Source organism: Macrotis lagotis, chromosome 2 (assembly GCF_037893015.1).
Source record: "Macrotis lagotis isolate mMagLag1 chromosome 2, bilby.v1.9.chrom.fasta, whole genome shotgun sequence".
NCBI lineage: Eukaryota > Metazoa > Chordata > Mammalia > Peramelemorphia > Peramelidae > Macrotis > Macrotis lagotis.
Genome location: NC_133659.1, coordinates 203,477,287 through 203,500,901, shown reverse-complemented (window position 1 = coordinate 203,500,901; position 23,615 = coordinate 203,477,287). Strand labels below are relative to the sequence as shown.

Here is a 23,615-nt window from a genome sequence, read left to right as displayed (position 1 = left end):
CAAATCAGTCATAAGACCTGTGATTCCATATGATATGGAAATTCCTTCTACCAATGCAAATGAACAACGTATCTTCTTAAGAGAGTTTCCTAGGGTTACTCAGCCGCTAAATGGTTTGTTCAAAATCACATAGGGAAGACAGTTTGGAGGCAGGACTTGAAACCAGGACTGACTCCAGGGAAATTTCTGTACCACAATACTGGGAATTTTGTTTAAAAAAGAAAAAAAAGTTAACTTCCAGAGGAACCCTAAGGGATTTAGTACAGTCAGTCAAATTTCCTACACTTCCTATGACTTGATACAATGATCAAAGTTGGTTATAACAGTAATATCAAGGCAATGCAAGGAACTCACAGAAAGATTTAGTTTTGTTCCTAGAAATGACAGGAATCCTGGGTGGAAATGGAGATAAAATGACTTACTCCTAAAGTCTATGACAGAGGGAAGGAAATCTACAGGCATTCCAGTATGTACTCTAGATTTTGCAAAAGCAGATTTCAAAGGGCTCAGAGGAAAGGGAACTAAGATCACATGAAGTAAGAGAAGTCAGCCTAGGACGGATGAGAGATGCTCAAGAATGAAAGTCTGAAGACATAAATTCCAAAGAGGAGGAAAATGGGATTTGTCTGAAAAGACTAAGTTAGATAACATAGTAAGTTTACCAACTTTAGAGTTTAAAAAGAAATGTACTAAAGGCAGACAAAATAACAAAAGGTAACGTAAAACAAACACAGGAATGTATGACAATCTTTAAGTATAAGAAGTACTAAAGTCTAGAATGAGTTAAGGCCATATTGGGGGAAGTAGGGATTAGGCACAAAGAAAGAATGAAACTGTGTGTGGAGTTGGCAAAAGGATGATGAGTAACAGCAGAGAGAGGACAAAGTTGCTCAATTTTGACTGCTTTAACACTTTTCCCCCCAAGGAGAATAATAACCTTTGCACTGGAAATGATGGGAAACAAGAAGTTGATATGCACAGTAAGTAAAAAAAGTCCTAAGAGGGGCAGTTAGGTGGTGCAGTGGATAGAGCACTGGCCCTGGAGTCAGGAGTACCCAAGTTCAATTCTGACCTCAGGCACTTAATTACCTAGCTGTGTGGCCTTGGGCAAGCCACTTAACCCCATTTTCCTTGCAAAAACCTTTAAAAAAAACATCCTAAGAGCATTTGGCTGTCAATAAACTCAAGTTTCCTTGCCTATATATATGACATTCTCAGGACAAAAGAACAGTGTTCCAGTGGAAAATAAGGAAGCTGACACAAGATTGAAGAAGAGCATATAACCCAATTTTCAAAAAGGGAAGAAAAGAGAATCTACATACTAAAGTCCTGGAGCTTGATTTCAGTTACCAGGAAAAATCTAAATGCATCATTAGTGAAATAGTTGTCGAACTTCTAGAAGGGAAGTGATGATTGCAGAGAGCCAGCATTGGCTTCATCCAGAATAGGTCACCCAAGACTCACTTCATCTACTTTTTTGACAGGGTTAATTAACTAACCAATGAGGGGAGACGATATTGATGTAGTTTATATATTTCTTAGCAAAGTTTCTGAGAAAGTGTCTCATAGTATTTGATGGACAGGTGTGGACAATAACATTATTTTGGATTTAAAAATGGTTAGATGGCTGAATTCAGCAGTTATTTATAATTCACTGTTTGAGATTAATCTAGTAACATGAAATCCAGTTGAGGTAGAAGTCAAATATTACACATGGGTGCAAAAAAATCAGCTTTACAAGTACAAGAGGCATAGTTAGAAAACAATTTTTCTGAAAAAGATCTGGGGTCTTTTGTGGACTAAATAAGTGAATAGGGTAACGTGGCATCCTATTTTGGACTGCATTAAGGGATACTGTTTCTAGGGAAAAGGTGGTGATGTCCTGCTATACTTCATTCTTGTTAAATCTCATCTGATCATTAAGACATTTATAGTCCAAGTCATATGAAGGTCTATTGAAGGAACTGGGTATGTTTGTCTGAAGAGAAGACATAGAGGCACAGGCTAGATGCCTTCAAGCATCTGAAGGGATGTCATGTGGAAGACAGCAGGGAAAATAACAAGTATTGTTAAAAAGTAGAAAGGACTGCTTTGAGAAGAAATGGCTCCCTTCTCCTCAAAGGGCTTAAATCAGAGGTTAGATAATCACTTGTCAAGTACTTTATATCAGGGATTCTTTTTGTGCAGGAATTAATTAGATGACTTCTGAGGCCCTTTAACACTCAAATTCTATGATTTTAATTCTACATGACAGAACAGGACTTGAGTTCTTAGACAGAAGGCTGGTCTCATATCATTATTTCAGATTCTTTCTCCATCAAGTCCTGCCTTTTTGCAAAGTTTCTAATCCTTTTACTGTGTCTTCATGTGGCAGTGCTCTCCCAGCACTTGATTATTTAGCTGTCATTTTCTGTACCACTTCCAATTCTGTTATCATTTTCTTCATGTGTGTGAAATGGAACAGAACACAGTATTCTAGGCAAATAAATACACAGAATAGCTTGTAATTATTAATGTTTTCTCCAATTTTCTACCAGTACAATTTGACTGAGACACAGTTTGAACTGGTAACATAACCCTAAAATGGAGTTAGGAGATTAAAATAAAATATGCCAATTAATACTATAAGTTATTATTTTGGCCCCAACTCCAAGGAATACATAAAAATGGAATAATAGGAGTCTACAAAAAAGAACTCATGTCAAGAAAACCCCAATTCCATTTATGGCTATTCCATTTATTGATTAAATAAGCAAACTGTTTAACGAAAATGGGGCTATTTCCACCATTTGTAAAAACAATAATGGCTTATTCTCCCCTTGTTTTCTTTTGCCTCAAAATAATTTTGAGAATAAATGAGATCAAATATGTCATATACATTTAAAACTAAGAAAGGCGTTACAAACTTCTTATAATTATGGTAAACCTAAAGGAAAGACAATGGGCAAGTCACTTAACCCCAGTGTCTTGAAAAACAAAAAACAAAAAAAGACTGCTTATAGAACACTGTATACAGTAAAAACAACATTGTGTGATGAGCACTTATGACTTAGCTCTCAGCAATATAGCACTCAAAGTCAAATCTGAAAGATGTGTGATAGAAAATGCCATTCACATATAAAGAACTATAGAGTCTGAATGCAGATCAAAGCATGCTATTCTCATTTTTTTTGTTTTCATTTTCTTGTGGTTTTTTCCCTTTTATTCTGATTCTTCTTTCAACAACATGAATAATATGGAAATATGTTTAACGTGACTGTGCAATTTTAAGCTCTATTAGACTGCATGCTGACTTGGGGAGTGAGGAAGAAAGGGAAGGAGGAAGAAAAAAGTTACAAAAATGAATGCTAAAAACTACACGTAATTAAGGGAAAAATATTGTTAAGATTTTAAAAAAGACTTCATAACTAAACACACTGAAATCAACTATAATCATCATATAGACAAATTTACTTTTGTACAAAAGAAGCTTTATCTACTAAATCAGAATTAAAAAAATTTCTGAAGAAATAATAAAGCATTCGCTTTTTTCAAATTTAAATCAGATTTCTTTTGATTTTTAAGATATTTGCTTTAAAACTTGTAAAGTTAGCAGGGAATAGAAATGAAATGTCTAATTAGATGAGGTATTACTATAAAATAATGATGATATTTGTACATTGTGGACATCATTCTTAGCTCTTTTATTTGTCCGGAGGAAAAAAGTGTTTTTTCATTCATTCTCTTTCAATCCATCAATCTTTAACAAGTTTTGACAAAGCTGACTATAACACTGACAGATATCAGTTTTTCTTTCAGTTAGTATAAACTTAAAGCTTAAGGGTAAAAATGCAAGTAGGTTTGATAAATTTGGGGTTTTTTTAAGTTATACCTGGATTCAGACTATTGAAGTAATTAACCAAATTAACATAGTAACTCTAATAGATACTTTAACCTTTTATTTCTCCAGTCCAACTCAGTATTAGCAGAAATAATTTGTTTAGTAGGAAAAGAAACAAATGAAATAGGAAAGTTAATGTAAGAATAATCAGTAAAGAAATTATATGAATGGATTTTTGCATACAGTTGTTCTGGCTGCAAAACTTCCTTGCCTGCTTATGCAGCAAAGAATATAATCCAAGGAGAGAGAAAATATATTTTGCCCTAAACCCTAAAATTAATGAAAAATATCATTTGCTGATTCCTCTCCTGTTAATCCACTTGCTTTTCTTTGCCTTTATTGATTTTTGAAGACCTTGAACTTGACTTACATTTTCTTTTTATTGATATTTTATTTTTCCAAATACATAAGTTTTCCCACATTTATCCATATGCATATGTATATAAGTTAAAAAAAATTTCCTCCCCTCAGTGGTGAATAGTCAGGTTAATATTGTACATACATATTTGTAAAAAAGTGAATATAGTGTTCATCAGATTCTGAAGGGTTTTTTAGTTGTTTTGTTTTTCATCTTCTGGATGGGCATAGCATTGACTCAAATTTTCAAATCCAAGATTTTTGCTTGCTACTTTAAAGGAACTGGCTTTTTATAGAAGTTGGGCTCTTCTTGCTTAAACCAAGGTAGCCCGAGCTCCCCCCACCTCCGCCTAAATCTACAATAATCACCTGCTCTTCCTTATACTAAAAGGCAAATTGTACTTGATCCTTTGCCTACTCAGGTCCTTCTTGCTTTAACTAGGCTTTTAACTTAGTCTCTCCTAAATTGTAAGCTTCATTGGTCTCCAAGCTCTGCTATGATAACGTTCATTGTTGGTGTATATGAATTTTGCAAAGGATGAGTGCCTTATACTTGAGATTTAATCAATATAGGAACTCCCAATGCAGAAACTGCCTTCAATGCAGGTAGACAAGGCATCTCTAACTTGAAGTCTTAAAAAAGTTGTCTAGGGTACTGAGAGAATTATTTATTCATGGTCTCACAGCCAGGGTGTGTCAGAGAAGGAACTTAGCCTTTGCATCGACAATACTGTAGTCCTTGTGCCTATTATTTTCTTGATTTTTCATTTGAGGTAGCTAAGTGGTAAAATGTGCTGGACTTGGATTAAGGAAGGTTCATCTTCCAAAGTTCAAATCTGGCTTCAGATATGTGTAATCCTGGGCTTTAATTCCTTCACCTTCAAATGAGCTGGAGAAGGCAGTGGCAAACCACTCCAGGATCTTTCCCAAGAAAATACCAATTGGGGTCTTGAAGAATCAGACATGATTGAAATACCTGAACAACAGTTTTCACTTTTGAATCATTTCAGAAGTCTTCCCTTACCTTCCAGTGAATTATACATGACATTCATGTACCAAAATTTGTTTAGTCACTTCCCCAATCAATGGGCATCACTTTATTTCCAGTTCTTTGTTACTACAAGTGCTGCTTTAACTATTTCAGTATGTATAGGACCCCTTTCTTTCTCTCCCCCCTCCCCTTTTCTCACTTTCTCTCAGATTAGAAACAATTTTTTAAAATTATATTTCACATATGAGTACAGTATCTATGGAAAACTCAAAAGTTTATTTCTTCTCTATTGAATGAATGGGGAAGAGAGGTTTGCAGAAAAGTTTACCGAAAAGTCAAAAGGGGTGCAGAAATTTTAAAAGGTTGGAAATCGCCACAGGAAGTCCTATCATTCATATGCAGGACTCATAAATATAACTCAAGGCAAGATATGGGATCATTTATACCATCACAAAGAACAAGAAAAATAGGAAGGAATTTTAATCCGACTTCTGACCAGTTTCAAAATATCATGGGAAAATGAGAAGCATACCACATTTATCATTAATAGACTGAGATCAGTTCTACCACCTTCTATGCCTTCTAAGCCTTAGACAAATGGCTTAATCTCTTTGGATCTGTTTTCTCCTCAGCAAAGTCAAGGCCAATAAATTCTGGCCTGCAGGCAAAATCCCTTGCCTGTTTTTGAATGGTCTTTCAGCTAAGAATGGCAGGGGTTTTTTTTGTACATATTACATTTTTTTATATTTTACATTTACAAACTAGATTTGGCCCTTCCTAAGTCACTTTTCATATCTAAATCATCTGATTTTTTTTTTTAATTTTATTTATTTAAAGCAATGGGGTTAAGAGTAACTTGCCCAAGGTCACAAAGCTAGGCAATTATTAAGTGTCTGAGACTGGATTTGAACTCAGGACCTCGTGACTCAGGGCCTGTGCTCTATCTACTGCAGCACCTAGCTGCCCTCTAATTTTTTTTTAATGTATTTAAATATCTTATTTTTCTTCAATTACATGTGAAATTTTTTTTAACATTCATTTTAAAGCTTTTGAGTTCTAAATTCTTTCCTTTCCTACTTCCCCCAAAGAGAGCAAATCAAAATAGATTATACCTGTGAGGTCATGAAAAATATACTTCCATATCAGTCATGTTGTGTGGCCTTGGGCAAGCCACTTAACCCCATCTGCCTTGCAAAAAAACTAAAAAAAAAAAGTATGCTTCAACCTATATTCAGATAGCACCAGTTCTTTGTCGGGGGGGGGGGGTAGATAACATTTTTTATTCTTCTTGGATAAAAGTACTTCTTGGGGGCAGCTAGGTAGCACAGTGGATAGAGGACTGGCCTTGGAGTCAGGAGTACCTGAGTTCAAATCCGGCTTCAGACACTTAATAATTACCTAGCTGTGTGGCCTTGGGCAAGCCACTTAACCCCATTGCCTTGCAAAAACTAATAAAGTCCTTCTTGGACTTGTCCTGGATCACTGTACTGATGAGAATAGCCAAGTCATTTGCAGCTCATCATCTGCTAATACATCAGCTCATGTAAGTCTTTCCAGGTGGTTTTTTTTGAGAGTATCCTGCTCACTTCTTTTTTAAAAAATATACAATAGTATTCTATCACAATCACATTGCACAACTTTTTCAGTTATTCCTCAATTGTTGGGCACCTTTCCAATTTCTAACTGTCACCAGAAAATAACTGCTAAAAATATTTCTGTATTGTATATAGGTCCTTTTCCCTTTTTATCTCTTTTTGGATGCAGACCTAGTAGTGGCAGTGGTAGGTCAAAGGGTGTGCACAATTTTATTACTTTAAAGAATGGCTCAATCAGTTCACAACTCTCCACTAATACAGCCTTAATGTCTTATTTTCCCCACATCTCCTCCAACATTTATCATTCTCCTTTTCTGTCCTATTAGCCAATCCAAAGGGTGTGAGTTAGTACCTCAGAATTGTTTCAATTTGCATTCCTCCAATTAATAGCAATTGAGAACACCTTCTTATAAATAGCTTTGATTATTTCATCTGAAAATTGTTCATAGCTCTTGATCATTCAGCAATTGGGGAATAGTTCCTATTTTTAAAAATTTGATTCAGTTCTCTCTATATTTGAGATATGAGATGTCTATCAGAGAAACACGTTTCAAAATTACTTTCACAGTTATTAAACGTATTTCCCTCTGTCCTATCTCCCCATTTATTCTATTCTTCCTCTCAATTTACCCTCCCCCTTCTATGACATTCCCCCATCCCAATTCTTTCATCCCCATCCCCCTTCTAATTTCTTAGAGAATAAGAGATTTCTATTCCCAAATGAGCAAATATTCCCTGAGTCAACTCTGTTGAGAGTAAGGCTCATACACTATTCCCTACCTCCACCAAATTCCCCTTCACTGTAAAAACTTTTTCTTCCCTCTCATATGTGAGATAATTTACTACTGTCCTTTACCCTTTCTCCCAAGGACATTCCTCTTTCTCAGCCCCTGACCTTATCCAAGCTCTCTAATCCTTGAATGCAGAAGCTGCTAAATCATGTGCTTTCTAATTGTGGCTCCATAATAGTTGATTATTTCTTTCTGGTTGCTTGCAATATTCACTTCTTGACCTGGGAGTTCTAAAATTTGGCTATAATATTCCTGGGAGTTTTCATTTTTGGATCTCTTTCAAGAGGTATTGATGATTCTTTTAATTTCTATTTTACCCTCTAGTTCTAGAATATAAGGGCAGTTTTTCATTGCTAATTTTGATCATGGCTTTCAGGTAGTCCAATAATTTTTAAATTATCTTTCCTGGATCTATTTTCTAGGTAAGTTGTTTTTCCAAGTGAGATATTTCACATTGTCTTCTATTTTTTCATTCTTTTGTTTTATTGTTTCTTGATTTTTCAGAGAATCAGCTTCTAATTGCTAAATTCTAATTTTTAAGGTGTTATTTTCTTTAGTGAACTTTTATACGTCCTTTTCCATTTGGTCAATTCTGCTTTTCAAGCCATTCTCCTCATTGGTGTTTTCTATCTTTCAGTCTTAAGTTGTTTTTTTTTAGGTTTTTGCAAGGCAACGGGGCTCAGTGGCTTGCCCAAGGCCACACAGCTAGGTAATTTTTAAGTGTCTGAGACCAGATTTGAACCCAGGTACTCCTGATTCCAGGGCTGGTGCTTTATCCATTGTGCCACCTAGCCACCCCTTAAGTTTTTAAGGTGTTATTTTTTTCAGTATTTTTGTGTCTTCATTACCAAACTGTTGATTCTTTTTTCATGGTTTTCTTTCATCACTCTCATTTATCTTTCCAATTTTTCTTCTACTTCTCACTCGATTTTTTTTTTTAGGTTTTTGCTAGGCAATGGGGTTAATTGGCTTGCCCAAGGCCACAAAGCTAGGTAACTATTAAGTGTCTGAGGCCGGATTTGAACTCAGATACTCCCGACTCCAGGGCCGGTGCTCTATCCACTGCGCCACCTAGCTGCCCCTTCTCACTTGATTTTCAAAATCCTTTTTGAGCTCTTCCATGACCTGAGATCAATTCATATTTTTCTTGGCATTGGTACTTTGACTTTGTTATCTTTTGAATGTGCATTTTGATCTTCCTTATCACCACAGTAACTTTCTATGGTCAGATTATTTTCTGCTGTTTGTTCATTTTTCCAGGCTATTTCTTGACTTTTAACTCTTCTAGGGTAGCGGGTGCATTGTCCTATGCTTTGGGGTATTTATGCTATCTTCAGGGATACTTCTAGGGATCTGTAAGTTTTCAATTTTTCGAAGGAGGTATGAGCATTTACTATTCTCCTGGTCTGTGAGTGACCACAAACACTCTTTTCAGCCTGGAACTGCAATGAGGGTCCCCACTCCACTAAGGCTGCTAGTTCTGATGTGCAAGTGTTCCTTCTTGCTCTAGGACTTCCTCCCAGAGACAGCAAAAAGACCCCTGTAATATCCTGATCAACTGTTCAACCCCCTTACCATCTGTGGACTCAGAGCTCTGGGAGCAGCTGCTACTGCTATTGATTCAGTGGCTCCCTAAGGCCTGCACCTGGTTTGCTGGGGCCCAATCTACGCAGGCATGGTCTATAATGGACTGGGCTCTACTCTCACCCAGGCACAACAGACATTTTTCTGCTGACCTTTTAAGTTATCTCTTGCTGAAAAATTATTTCACCCCTCCTTTTGTGTTCTCTATACTTCAGGAATTGTTTTATGGCATTATTTAAAGGTGTTTAGAGGAGCTTTGGGGAGAGCTCAGGTGAGTCACTGCCTTTTCACTGCTATCTTGGCTCTAGCCTCCCTTTTCTCTCTCTCTCTCTAACTTAAGAACACTCTCTTTAAATCAAAAAGGTCTACAAGAATATACTATTTAATAAGAGGAAAAAAGAACAAATTATTTCGATTAATTAAAATCAAATTTACATTAATTTAAAAAACACACCTATCTCCACTACCACAGTCTGACTCCAAAAGAAAGAATTCCACCATAACTGAGACAGGATAGTTCCCAGAAAAAAAAAAAATCACACATAGCAGAGGTGGGTAATTTCAGGTCTATGGCTAAAGGAGCACAATGAAAGTATGCTTTCTGGGGGCAGCTAGGTGGCACAGTGGATAAAGCACCGGCCCTGGAGTCGGGAGTACCTGGGTTCAAATCCGGTCTTAGACAGTTAATAATTACCTAGCTGTGTGGCCTTGGGCAAGCCACTTAACCCCATTTGCCTTGCAAAAAAAAAACTAAAAAAAAGTATGCTTTCTGATCACAGGTGAAATAAGATTTCTCAATATAAAGAATTCTGTACAAGTAGGTTGTCAGAGACATTATCTTTCCTACCTCCCTTCTGGCAATTTAGGCAGTCCTCTTGAATAAATACTCTTTATACCAGATATTCTATGGTTTAGTAAATCTACCCTAAACATCATCTGTTTCATCCAAATTAGGTTCAACATAATATAAACGATATTGGGACACTTAACTGGTAGCCCTGGTAGCAATCACCACCATGTAATATTATGATCTTCAAATATAAAGGTCAACCCTATGAAGAAATACAAATAGTATGGCTACAATAGGAAAATATTTTAGTCTGAATATATTCTTTCAATGACGAGATAAAAGACTAATTTTTCCAAAAAACAAAAGAATGAATGGACACCAAAGGAGAATTACTTTCATGCTCCTCTAGATAACAGGAAGAAGAAACAAACTGAGCCACTGCACCACCTACTGGCCACAGGGCACTAGCCAATACCAGTTGTAGGATCAAAGCTATGGGTAACCTTAGAGATCTCCTAGTACAACTCCTACCTTCTTGAAGGTCCCAAGAAATAAAAAATGGCTTCCTCAAGGTTATGCAGGCCATTAGGACATTCTCTCACCTTTCCTCTTTTTAGACTAAATATTACTGTTTCAATAAATTCCAGGATTCTTATATGAAGATTATCAACCATCCCTAATATTTGACACAGGATGTCCTATACATCTTTCCCATTTTTAAGTAAGTTACACAAAAAAACTGTAAACAGTGGGTACCCATCAGATGGGGAAAGGCTGAACAAACTATGGTATATGAATGTGGTACAGTATTGTTGTATTATGAGAAATTTTGCATATAAGTAATTCAAAGAAACATGGGGAAGATTTGCCTAGCTTTAACAGTTAAGTAAAGCAAAATCAGGAGAACACACCCAAGGACTTAAAACAAAGTAAAAGAAAACACTTGCAAAGGGCAGATGAATTCATTATTTACAATGTCTAATCCTGGTCCCTTGAGATCAAACGAAATAAAACTTTTTGATCCTCTAAGTAGTGGCGGGGAACTATGAGAGCAGAATGCTGCAAAAACTCTAGCCACAGTTATTTTGTTGCTTTAAAAAAATATTATTGTCACAAAGAAAAGATTTACAGAATAACAGAATGTGAAAATAGGAAGCTACCACAGTATCCAACTAGTTCAAACAGGATTCTCTACCATAATGTATCACATCAACTAGTTATCTGCTTGAATGAGAAGGAATCCATAACATCTCTCAAGGCAGCCTATTTCACATTACTGGCAGTTCAAATGAGGAAGAAGGTAATATTGGGAAATAACTTTAGTTTAATAAATAAATAAAGGCATTTATAATATTAAAAAACAAAAAATGGCACTTTTGATTTTATGTAAGATGATGATTTTTGGATCCAACTCCAGGCATTTTATTTCATTTTTGGAAATCTGATTCACTCTAAAACTACAAGCTTTATGCAAATAATCTCTAAAATTCTAGCTCTAGTTCTAACTTTACTTTTGGGTAACAGACCTACTTCTCCCAATTATCTACTAAACATTTCCATTGGAATGCTTCACTAGCACCTCAAATGCTTCATGTTCAAGCAAAGATTATTCTCTTTCCTACCCTACATTTCCTTCTTCTAATTTCACTACTTTTTGTCAGTGGTATTACTACTGACCCAATCTCCAGTTTTTGAAATCTCTCAGATTAATTACTTCTCCTTTACCTCTCATTTTCAATTAGTTACCAAACCTCCAATGATTCTATCTCTACAGTATCTTTTCCATCTATTCCCCTTTTCTAATATTGGCTACTCCAATAATGATCTTCATAAACATTTGCTAGATTATTTCAATATGCTCCAATTTGTCTTCTCATTCAAATCAATCATTTTTTATTTGAATTTAAACATCAAAGGGGAAAAAAAGGAATATTTATACTTATTTCCATTCACATAGAAGAATGTAAAAAGATTTTCTATTAAACTATAATATAACGTAATATAATATAATAATATAAATCTCCACATTTTATTAATTCTCCATCCTTCCTTTCTACACTGGTTATAATCTTTTTATCTTCCCTTGTCTTTCTCCTTTTCAAATTTTAATACAACCAATCCAGTAATGAGGACCTCTGTTTTTCTTACGTGATTTTCTCAATACCCTTTGAAGATATTCAAGTTCTAAAGGGACACTTAATTATTTCTCACCCTAATAGAATGTTAGCACTTTATCATCAAACAGCTCTTTCCAATTACTCAAATAAATGTACCTTTCCAGATGTCTCTAAATTCCTTTCAAAATTCCTACTGTTCTGATTTTTTATTAGAAAGTCCTAAAATTCCTCTATTCCATTAAATGTCCATCCCCCCCCCCCCCTTTAAGTTTCTGCTCCATTTGTAAGGGGAAATTATTTTTGGTTATAAAGCTTATTTTATCTTTTAGAGGCATGTATTTTTTTGTGTTTTTGTTTTTGCAAGGCAATGGGGTTAAGTGTGGAGGTATGTATTCTAAAAAATCTTTTTTTATTTATAATAGAAGCTGCCAGGTTTTATGTGATCCTGTGGTCCCTTGGTATTTGAACTGTTTCTTTCTGCATATTTTCTGTATTTTTTCATTTGATATGGGACCTTTGGATTCTGACATTTCCAAATGTTTTCAATTTGGCATTTCTTTCAGGAGGTTATCAGTAGACTCCTCCTATCTTCACTTTGCCCCTTAATTCTAATACAGTTTGTGCAATTTTAATTTATTGTTATTTCTAGAAATAATAGTCTTGGCTACAGAAATAATTAATTTTCAAGAACTACAATATTTCTTAAATTATCTCTTTCTGACCTATTTTGCAGAACAAATTTTTAAATATCAAATAGATATTTTCTTTATTTTTTGAAATCTTTTAATTTTGTTCTAATATTTCTTGCTGTCTTTATGGAGGCACTGATTTCTTTTTGGTCTATACTAGTTTCAGAAAGTTTGCTAATTTGGGAATGTTTACCAGAATTTCCTCTTTCAAGCTATTTGCCTTCCAATTTTTAATTCTTTAGTTTTTGCTTCATTTATTCAAGTATTTATATGTCCTTGTGGAAAAGACATTTTTTCTTTAAGCCTATGATTGTAGTTGTTATGGTGTTACTCTCATCTTCTTTTTGGTAATCTTTACATTTATAATAATTCTAGATACTTTTGGTGTTTTTTTTTTTAAATTTATTCATCTCTTTAGTTTTAGTTTCTGAATTGGAGCTTTTTGTTCAACCCAGGTTCGAACATCTACTGTCCTTTTGATGGGGTGGTCAAACCTGTTTGGTCTTGCCCTAGGTTACTGGGCTTTTTGGTGTTCAGAGAGTTCTGTCTTCAAGGCTCTCTATGGCAGCTAGGGAAAAGTTACTAGGGACTTTAGTACTTCCGGGGGTTAGGGTATTTTTGTCTGGGTACTGCTTCTAGGCACTTTTTTCGGAAAACCAATCCATCCTTATTTCTGGTACTAGACTACATTTTCTGGAAGATTAGTCTTACTAAGTACTAACGTGATGTTTGAAATGCTCCACAATGTGGCTCTACCCTACCCTTCTAGTTTACCTTATACTGATCCTCTTTATTTTATGCTTGAGCCACACCAGACTACTGTCCTCAAAAGAAACCCATTACATTTTTCACCTCCATTATCTTTGCACAAATTATTTCCTTTATTTCAAATGCTCTCCCATCCCTCTGTTTGATAACTAAATTTCTACAATCCTTTTAAGAGTTCAACACAAATACTGCTTATTCCTTGAAGCTTTCCCTGATCCCTTAATTGACAATAACCTTTTTCCTGAGACCTCATGTAACATGTTGCTTGGCAACCTTCTAATGCATTTCCTATATACATTGTTGTTTTGATTATTTATGCTGTTTTGCTTAATTCCTCTGTTATAATGGTAAGCTGCAGACAGAAGATTCAGTTATCTAAATTTTGCACATCTTTCTCCCTAATCTTAATGTTTAACAATTTTGTTAATTCAGGTATCCCTTATTCTATAGAATAATAAATTCTGACAAAGTTAACTATAAAGTAAATTCTCATGTTTTCGTTGATGTTAAAACAAGAGAAAAATAACTCAATAAACTGGGCTGAAAATGTATGGTGAGGGCGGCTAGGTGGTGTAGTGGATAAAGCACTGGCCTTGGAGTCAGGAGTATCTGGATTCAAATCCGGTCTCAGACACTTAATGATTACCTAGCTGTGTGGCCTTGGGCAAGCCACTTAACCCCATTTGCCTTGCAAAAAACAAAACAAAACAAAACAAAAATGTATGGTGAGAAAGAAGCAAAAGCTGATATGTAGAGGATTTCAATAATTTGCAATATTTTCTTAAAACTTTTCTCATACTTAACAATGTTGTTATTCTATATTTACAACTCCTAGTCAAAGGAGAATGAGGATGCTAAATCTGAATAAAGCATAAAAATCTTGAAATTCAGGTGTGATAAATCAGTTTCCTTTTTTTAGTCTTTGAGCCTGACTAATTTTATCATAAAAGCTTTACCAAAGCAGTTTAATTTTTGTTGCTGTTGTTCAATCATTTCAATTGTGTCCCCATTTGGAGTTTTCTTGGCAAAGATACTAAAGTAATTTGCCATTTCCTTTTCTAGATCATTTTACAGATGAGGAAACTAAGACTAACAGAGTTAAGTAACTTGCCCAGGGTCCGACAGCCAGGAAGCATCTAAGTCTGGATTTGAACTCCAGTCTTCCTAACTCAAGGCCAAGCACTCTATCCACTGCCCCACCTGACCAAGAAAGTTTAATAGGGTATACATATATGGATTCAACAAAGTTAAAAATTACTTTATCATGCATAAATCTTCTATCTACTGTCATTATCTTGTACATTCTGATTTCTATATTTTATCTCCTCATCTCCCATTATTAAAAAGTAAGTTCTTTGAAGGCAGGGCCTGTTCCATTTTCTTTATGCTGACTACAGCGCCTGATAGAAAATAAATGCTTACTAAATGTTTTTTTTTGTTTTTTATTTTTCTTTTTAGGTTTTTGCAGGGCAAATGGGGTTAAGTGGCTTGCCCAAGGCCACACAGCTAGGTAAGTATTAAGTGTCTGAGGTCAAATTTGAACTCAGGTACTCCTGACTCCAGGGCCAGTGCTCTATCCCCTGAACCACCTAGCTGCCCCTACTAAATTTTTGAAATTAAAATGACCTTTAAATATGCCCCTAAACTCCCCCCCCCCCCCCAAAAAAGAAGGAAAAAAGTGGAACTTTCATCTTTACCTGATTAATAGCTGCTTCATTGTCGGCCAAACCCAGTAAGAAGATCCTCACTTTGTCAATCTTTACTGGAACAGTTCTTCCTCTCCACTCTACTTCACTCATGGTAGCTGCCTGCTTGGCTCGAGTCTGGGTGATCAATGACTAGGAAATAATACCCCCCCAAAAGTAGTTTAGTTTTTGTTATGAGGAACAAGAAATGATAGGTAAATGGGAGTATGTTACTTTGTATTGGATAATACTTATATATTCTGAAAACAAGTTTGGATACATTGATAAAATACCTACATATGACAGATAAAACAAGTTCTTCTATAGTACACACAAAGCAATTGACTTACGAGAATCTTAAATATTAAAAAAAAACCCATAGTGAATTACCTCCAATTTCTCAGCCAGAAGACCCTCAGTACCACCAGATCTCAGTCTCATTTGCATCAACTCACTAATAGCTGACTGGTCCCCTTAAAAGAAAGATTTAAAGATCTTCAAAATTCTACTCAGTGGTTTCAATAATTCTCTGGATTCAAACAGATTTTAAAAGAATTTTATACCACTAGATAGCAAATACATTTAAATGTTTCAAGCAATAAGATTGAACAATTATATTCTTTAAAAAATGGGCCCATACTCAGTGTACAGCATTTATTGAGAATGGTATAAAATTGTAGTCAAGAAAGAAAATGGGGGCTGCTAGGTGGTGCAGTGGATAGAGCACTGGCCCTGTAGTCAGAAGTATCTGAGTTCAAATCCGACCTCACACATTTAATAATTACCTAGCTGTGTGGCCTTAGGCAAGCCACTTAACCCCATTGCCTTACAAAAACAAACAAAAGAATATCTAGCATGTAGAAGATGGCTAATAAATACTTATTAAAAAAATGAAATTTACTTCTGTATACACTAGCATGGTTGATTTCTTTTTTTTTAGTTTTATTTATTTAAAGCAATAGGATTAAGAGTGACTTGTCCAAGGTCACACAACTAGGCAATTATTAAGTGTCTTAGGCCGGATTTGAACGCAGTTTCTCCTGACTCCAGGGCCAGTGCGCTATCCACTGCATCACCTAGCTGTCCCAGCATAGTTGATTTCTACATTTATCTTGGAATGACAATATGCCAGTGACAGAGGGGAAAGTTTAAATAATTTCCAAAAGTCACTAGGATTGAATTACTACTACTCCTGCTGATGTGCCTCAAGTTAATAAAAATAGATTGTCTTAGTTCAATACTTACCAATATTATAGGCACAATAGCGTATGTTGGGTGAAATCTCTTCCACTCGCTGATTATATAATACAGCCTGTTCCTCAGTAAAAGCACTAGCTAGTTTTTCATAGATAGTTCTGGGGAAAAAAGAGAAAGTCATTTAAATTACTGATACTATCTTATGCTGAAAAAAAAAAATCAAAGGAAGAATAGTGGCTGCAAAAACTATGGAAATTCTTTTGGAAAGGTGTTAATTCATGGCAGAAGTCTTTGTACCAACACTGCAAAATTGTTATTTATACTTAAAATAATCTGTGAGCTCATCAAAATGAATGCTCCCTCCAATAATGTTGCTTACAACTGTCCATTCCTACCCCTCCTGTAAAACATTTGCCCATGCCCTCCCTTAAGTTCACCACATAAGAGTTCATCCAATGTGACAGAGGTCTTCTGTCCTCTGACATCACATGGATATGAGAAAAGAACATTATTGTCCATAAGCTATTCCTTGCTCTTCCCACATGACTACAGGCTGTCCCTTGCTCTTGCCAACATAATCATCCTATCTTTTTTGAAAATACATTTCTCTGATAACATCCTTTTCTCCATTTTTTTCTTTATAAGGGGTTGGAGGCTGCTCATTCTTACAATGCATGCATTATAAATTCAAAGTTGCAAAGAAACCACTCCAACAGTTGTAGGATCAAGTACAAAACTGGATATGAAATTATGTTTTCAATTTAATTATAACAATCTAAAATAAAAAGGTGTTAGGAAAGGAAGACTCACTTGCATTTGTTAAAAGCCTCCATTGCTGCCTTCCACTCCTGATGTTCAAAGCGCAACATCCCTGTTAGGTAAGCCATGTATGCCTAAAAGTTTACAGGGAATGAAGTTTAACTTCATCAAAATGTTTCACAAAATCAGTGCTGAAAATGAATATGTAATTAATGGTGCAACAACTGGCATGAATCACTCATTCTTTATTAAAAATAAAAAATCTAATCCAAAGATGTCATGAAACCTGGAACATATAACTACACGGCATTTATTATCCAATTTAGTATTCTGTTGTCTTAACAGAAAATAATTTTTTAAAAATTTACCTTAGGGGCAGCTAGGTGGCGCAGTGGATAGAGCACTGGCCCTGAAGTCAGCAGTACCTGAGTTCAAATCTGGCCTCAGACACTTAATAATTACCTAGCTGTGTGGCCTTGGGCAAGCCACTTAACCCCACTATCTTGCAAAAAAAAAAACCCATAAAAAATTTACCTTAACACTTATTTCTGAATCAAATTTATAAGAATACAAGTTACTCCCCAACTGATAAACAGTCAAAAGATATGAATAGGCAGTTTTCAGATGAAGAAATCAGAGCTATCTATAGTCATATGAAAAGTGCTCTAAATCAGTATTGATTAGAGAAAAGCAAATTCAAACAATTCTGAGGTACTACCTCATATCTATCAGACTGACTAAAATGACAAAAAAGGAAAATGATCAATGTTGGAGGGAATATGGGAAAACCAGAATATGCATTATTGGTGGAGTTGTGAAAGGATTTGACCTTTCTGGAGAGCAATTTGGAACAATGCCCAAAAGGCTACCCTTTGATCCAGCAATACCACTAACTATGTCTGTATCCCAAAGAGATTATTTAAAAAGAGACCCACATACACAAAAATACTTAAAGCAGCATTTTTTTGTGGTGGCAAAGAATTGGAAAATGAGGGGATGCCCATCAACTGGGCAATGGCTGAACAAATAATGGTCTATCAATGTGATGGAGAACTATTGTTCTGTAAGAAATCATGAGAGGGGGCAGCTAGGTGATATAGCAATATAGCACTGGCCCTGGAGTCAGGAAGACCTGAGTTCAAATATGGTCTCAGACACTTAATAATTATTTAGCTTAGTGTGACCTTGAGCAAGTCATTTTAACCCATTGCAAAAATAAAATAAAAGAATGGGCAGACTTCAGAAAAATCTTGCAAAAACTGATAGTGAAATGAGCAGAACCAGGAGATCATTGAATACATTAACAGCATCATTGTGTGATAACTATGATGGATCTGGCTCCTCTCAGCAGTTCAGTGATCAAGGACTATTTTAAAAGACTTGTGATGGAAAATACCATTCACATTCAGAGAAAATGAAGACCAAAGCACCTGTTTTCACTTTTTAAAACTTGTTTTACAGTTCTTTCTTTGTTTTCCTCATTTTTTTTGGCCTTTTAGTTTTTTCTTTCATAACATGACTAATACAGAAAAATCTTAAACATGATTAATATATAAACATAAACAAAATATAACCTCCATCAGATTACTCTCTGGAGAAGGGGGAGGGAAAGAAGGGAGGCAGAAAAATGTGGAACTCAAAAGCTTACAAAGAAATGAATGTTGAAAACTATTTTTGCGTATAATTGAAAAAATAAAATAATATTCAAAAAAAATTTATCTTACTACAAAGTGGCCTTAATAAAGTCACAAATATTATTTTATAGTAATCTGAAGATAACCACGAAACAGAAATGTTTGTCTTCTCTCTCTCTCAAAAAAATACACACAAAAAGATCAATCACCTTTATATCTGGTTATTTCTTATTGTCTTATCAGAATGCTAAAAGAAAAAAAGTTTTTTATAACCAGATAAAAAGAAGGTACTATCTCTGAAGTCAGTTATTTAAGTGATCATCAAAAATCCAAGAAACTCAATGTAAAGACTAACAGACTGTCTTCTGTGGGGGGTGGGAAGAGGGAAGCAAGAATGGGGGAGGGAGAATTGTAAAACTCAAAATAAATAAAATCATTAAAAAAAATCCAAGAGACTCCAATTATACTTTCTAAAAAAAGTAAGAACAAATCATTTCCTCTAAATGTCAGTTAATAACATGTGAAATTCTATTCAGTAAAAAATAAAACAACCCAAACCAATAGTTATCCTTTCCTCTACTCAATAAAGCAAAACTGGATGTTGACATTAACCTGAGCCTCTAGTTTAGTCTTGGCATCCACCCTATTACTTTCACATAAGCGTTCCAACTCCTCAGCATGTTTCACAGCTTTTCGAAGTCTAGATAACAAATGAAACCGTTTTCGAGGTTCAGTATTTGCTTCTTGTTTAAGCTGCATGGCATAGCTCCAGGCTCTTTCAGCATCCATCAAAACTAAAAGCAAGTATCTAGACAGAAGAGACAAGGTGATAGAGAAGTGAGGGAGAAAAAAAGGAAAATTAGGGAGAAAATAAGGCAGGAACATCAGATTTAAATATATTCCCCCCAAAGTCCCCTTCTCAGATTTTTACACTTCCCCCTCAGGAAATTCATCTCTCCTTATAGTTTCAAACAAGTGCCTCTCAGTCACTGACAATCATATATTTCACTAGTCCTGACTACACATGTTTCAGCTATATCTTTTTATCTACCTAACTAGAAATTTTCATTAGGATAGAATCATTCTCTGAAATGCAAAATAGTCCAAATGCAAATCATCTTTCCCTTCAAACCAGTTTTCTCCCAACTTTTTTCCATTACTAATACCACTAATACCACAATCCAATCAAAAATTTATCACCTCCAAAAAAACCTAGCTCTCCTTTATACAATTTAGCAAGCAATTATTTCTTACCTAATGTATACACAGAACACTCTGCTAGCCAAAGGGGAAGAACATACAAAACTTAGATAAGAAAATGCCCTTCCTCTAGGACTCAATACAATTTATCCTGTCTATACCTAGTTTGTACATAGTTTTTGACACGCTATCTCACAGATGAATTGTGAATCCTTGAAAACAAGGACTGGATTTTTGCCTTTTTTTGGGGGGGGGTATACCTAACACCCAGCACATTATTAGACACTTAATAAATGCTTGTTGACTTGACTTACGCAGCTTACTAGCAGAAAAAGGACAAATACACAGACATTATAATACAAAATAAAACAAAAATCCATTAGAGATGTACAAAGGGGAAAACATTCACAGGAGAGGTTGTGTTCAAGTTGGGCTTGAAGTCTAGATAGGAAGAGTAAAGTAGAAAGAAGGAAAAACATTCGATCCAGGTAAAACATCAAAGGCAAAGACAGTGAGGCAGGAATATGCAGAACATGTCTGGAAGTACAGAGAAGTCCATGTTATCAAGAACAAGGAATTCAAGGTATAAAATGGAATGAAGAAAATAAAGTTTGATGGCAGAGTATAGAGGTATTTGAACACTCAGCAAGAGTAACTTTTACTTGGTAGACAGTACGGAATCAGTGGAGGTTTTTGAGCTGGCAACCAGATCAAAGAATCTAGGGTCCATCATTTTTACACAAGAAATTGAGGTATAGTGAAGTTAAATGATTTGCATTAAAAAAAAAAAGATAAGGTTGGGGGATCAGCTAGGTGTCACGGTAGATAGAGCACCAGCCCTGGAGTCAGGAGAACCTGAGTTCAAATTTGGCTTCAAACACTCAATAATTACCTAGATGTGGCCTTGGGCAAGCCACTTTAACCCCATTGACTTGCAAAAATCTTTAAAAAAAAAAAAAGAAGATAAGGTTGACTACATTATGAAATAGATGGCCAGGGATGCAGTATAAGGAAAGAAAAAGTAAAAGGTCTAAAGAAGGACTATTTGTTAACCAAATAATAGAGACAAGATATACAACAGATTGGAATGACTGCTAGAACAAAGTCCCAGAAGAGGTATAAGGAAGAAATTAAAGACAAGGGTAAATGAATTAGCCTTATGGAAGAATAGGAATATTTATTCTTCTATGACTGCAACAGAGAAGTGACTACTCAAAATTTTTGAAGATGGCAGGATCTAAGGGCACTTCCTTTAGATTCTAGTCTCAACCTCAGTGAAATAGAAATCAAAGTTGCAAACAGAGGGGCAGTGGGGTTGAAGATCTTATAAAGGCAAAAAGTCTGAAATAATCACTGTATGTAATGAGCTGAAGAGTATATGATGAAGTAGATGGGTTGTTGAGCAGTAGTAAAAACCTAGTTGACATCTACCATAAAATTATAGTGGGTAAAATTAAACTGATTTCATGACTTTTTATAGATTCACTCAGCAGTTTATGAGAACTGAAAAAAATTGAATAATAGCTATTACCTAGGAATGATGAAAGCAACTTGAGAATAAAGTGCGAGAGAAGGTGTGAACCAATTAAATAGCAGAGTAGTAGATTACTTAGTCCAGAATGAATAAAGAATGAAGTGGGGGGGGGGGGGGCGGAGCCAAGATGGTGACAGGAGAGGATCTTCTCTTAGGTGCTCTCTCTCAAAACCTATAAACTAAGGACTCTAACTAAATTTTCGAGAGACAGAACCCACAGAGGGATCCAGCGAGGCATTTCTCCAACCCAAGGTAACCTGGAAAAGAGCAGAAAGGCTCTGCTCCCCGGGGTCAGAGGAACAGCACATGAGAGCGAAGTTTAGCCTCCTGGAGGCAACCTCAGGGCCCTGGGAGCTGCAGCTCATGGCAGGGGAGCAGTTTCCTAACCTACACTCGGGGAACACTGGACACAACTTGAGGGATCAGCGGAGGGACCTCTGCAAGAGCAAGTGCATGAGGTCCTCAGGGCACTCAGAGAGCAGTGTGGCCAGCAGCCCAGATCCAGGAACCAAACAGGAAGCAGGAGCCCCTAGGGCATGAGTGCTGAGCCTAGGGAGTGGAGAGACTGCAGAGCTCTGTCCTCTGTCCCTGGAACAGGACTCTGGGGCTCTGACCACATTCAGATCCTGATCGCAGTCTAGGTCCCCCATAGAACAGCAGCCCCCCCCCCCCCCAGCCCCGTGGCAGATGGGTACGCTTATGGTCATTCACAGACCAGGAGGGAAGACAGAGCCTCACACACTGAGATCCTGGGGGGGGGGGTGTCCCTATAATACTCAAAAGCTCAGGAAGCACCCCAAAACCAGGCTCAGGCTGGGGAAATGAGTAAACAGAGAAAAAAGGGGAACACCACTGAGAAATACTTTGCCTATGATCCCAAGAAGGATCAAAACACTCAATCTGAAGATGAGGAAGTCCAAGCTCCTGCATCTAAAGACTCTAAGAAAAATGGAAATTGGGCTCAGGCTATGAAAGAGTTCAAAAAAGACTTTGAAAATCAAGTGAGGGAGATAGAAGAAAAATTTGGAAAAGAAATGAGAGAGATGCAGAAAAAACATGAAAAAGAAGTCAGCGACTTAGTCAAGGAGATCCAAAGAAATGCTGAAAAAAATAACATGTCAATAGGTCAAATGGATAAAACAGTTCAAAAAATTATTGAGGAGAAGAATGCTTTAAAAAAACAGAATTGGCCAGATGGAAAAAGAGATAAGAAAGCTCTCTGAGGAAAACAAATCCTTCAGGGTGTAGAATGGAACTGAAGGAGGCTGCTGATTTTACGAGAAATCAGGACACAATACTTCAAAACCAAAAGAACAAAAAATTAGAAGAAAATGTGAAACATCTCGTTGAAAAAACAACTGATATGGAAAACAGATTTAGGAAAGATAATCTAAAAATTATTGGAATACTTGAAAGTCATGATCAGGAAAAGAGCCTTGACATCATTTTCAAAGAATTACTACAGGAAAATTGCCCTGATATCCTAGAAACAAGAGGGCAAAATAGAAATGGAGAGAATCCACAGATCTCCCCGAGAAAGAGATAAAAAAAACAACCCCCAGAAATATTATAGCCAAGTTCCAGAATCCCAAGTCAAAGAGAAAATACTACAAGCAGCCAGAAGGACACAATTCAAATATTGTGGAGCTGCAGTCAGGGTCACATAGGACTTAGCAGCAACTACATTAAAAGCTCGTAGGGCTTGGAATATAATATTCCGTAAGGCAAAAGAGCTCAGAATGCAGCCAAGAATCAACTACCCAGCAAAACTGAACATCCTCTTCCAGGGAAAAAGATGGGAGTTTCAATGAACCAGGGGAATTTCAAATGTTCCTGTTGGAATGGCCAGAGCTGAACAGAAAGTTTGATCTTCAAATACAGGACTCAGGTGAAGCATAGAGAGTGGAGGAGAAGGGGAAAATATGAGGGACTTAATGATGATGAACTACATGTATTCCTGCATAGAAAAATGACACTGATAATACTCCTATGAACCTTCTCATTTAATAGAGCAGGTAGAAGCAGCTTTTATATATGAAGCACA

At 36.0% G+C, this 23,615-nt stretch overlaps 1 protein-coding gene across 1 annotated transcript in view; it reads right to left on the bottom strand.

The window, feature by feature from the left end:
- The window catches only part of SRP68 (signal recognition particle 68), a 77,117-nt gene that overhangs the window by 39,202 nt on the left and 14,300 nt on the right, over positions 1 to 23,615 (bottom strand). The window contains exons 4-8 of the mRNA XM_074224525.1: positions 19,450 to 19,645; positions 17,255 to 17,337; positions 16,493 to 16,602; positions 15,638 to 15,720; positions 15,260 to 15,400 (exon numbers count right to left, since the gene is read on the bottom strand). Coding sequence (XP_074080626.1) covers positions 15,260 to 15,400; positions 15,638 to 15,720; positions 16,493 to 16,602; positions 17,255 to 17,337; positions 19,450 to 19,645 — 613 coding nt within the window. The remainder of the gene's footprint in view (positions 1 to 15,259; positions 15,401 to 15,637; positions 15,721 to 16,492; positions 16,603 to 17,254; positions 17,338 to 19,449; positions 19,646 to 23,615) is intronic.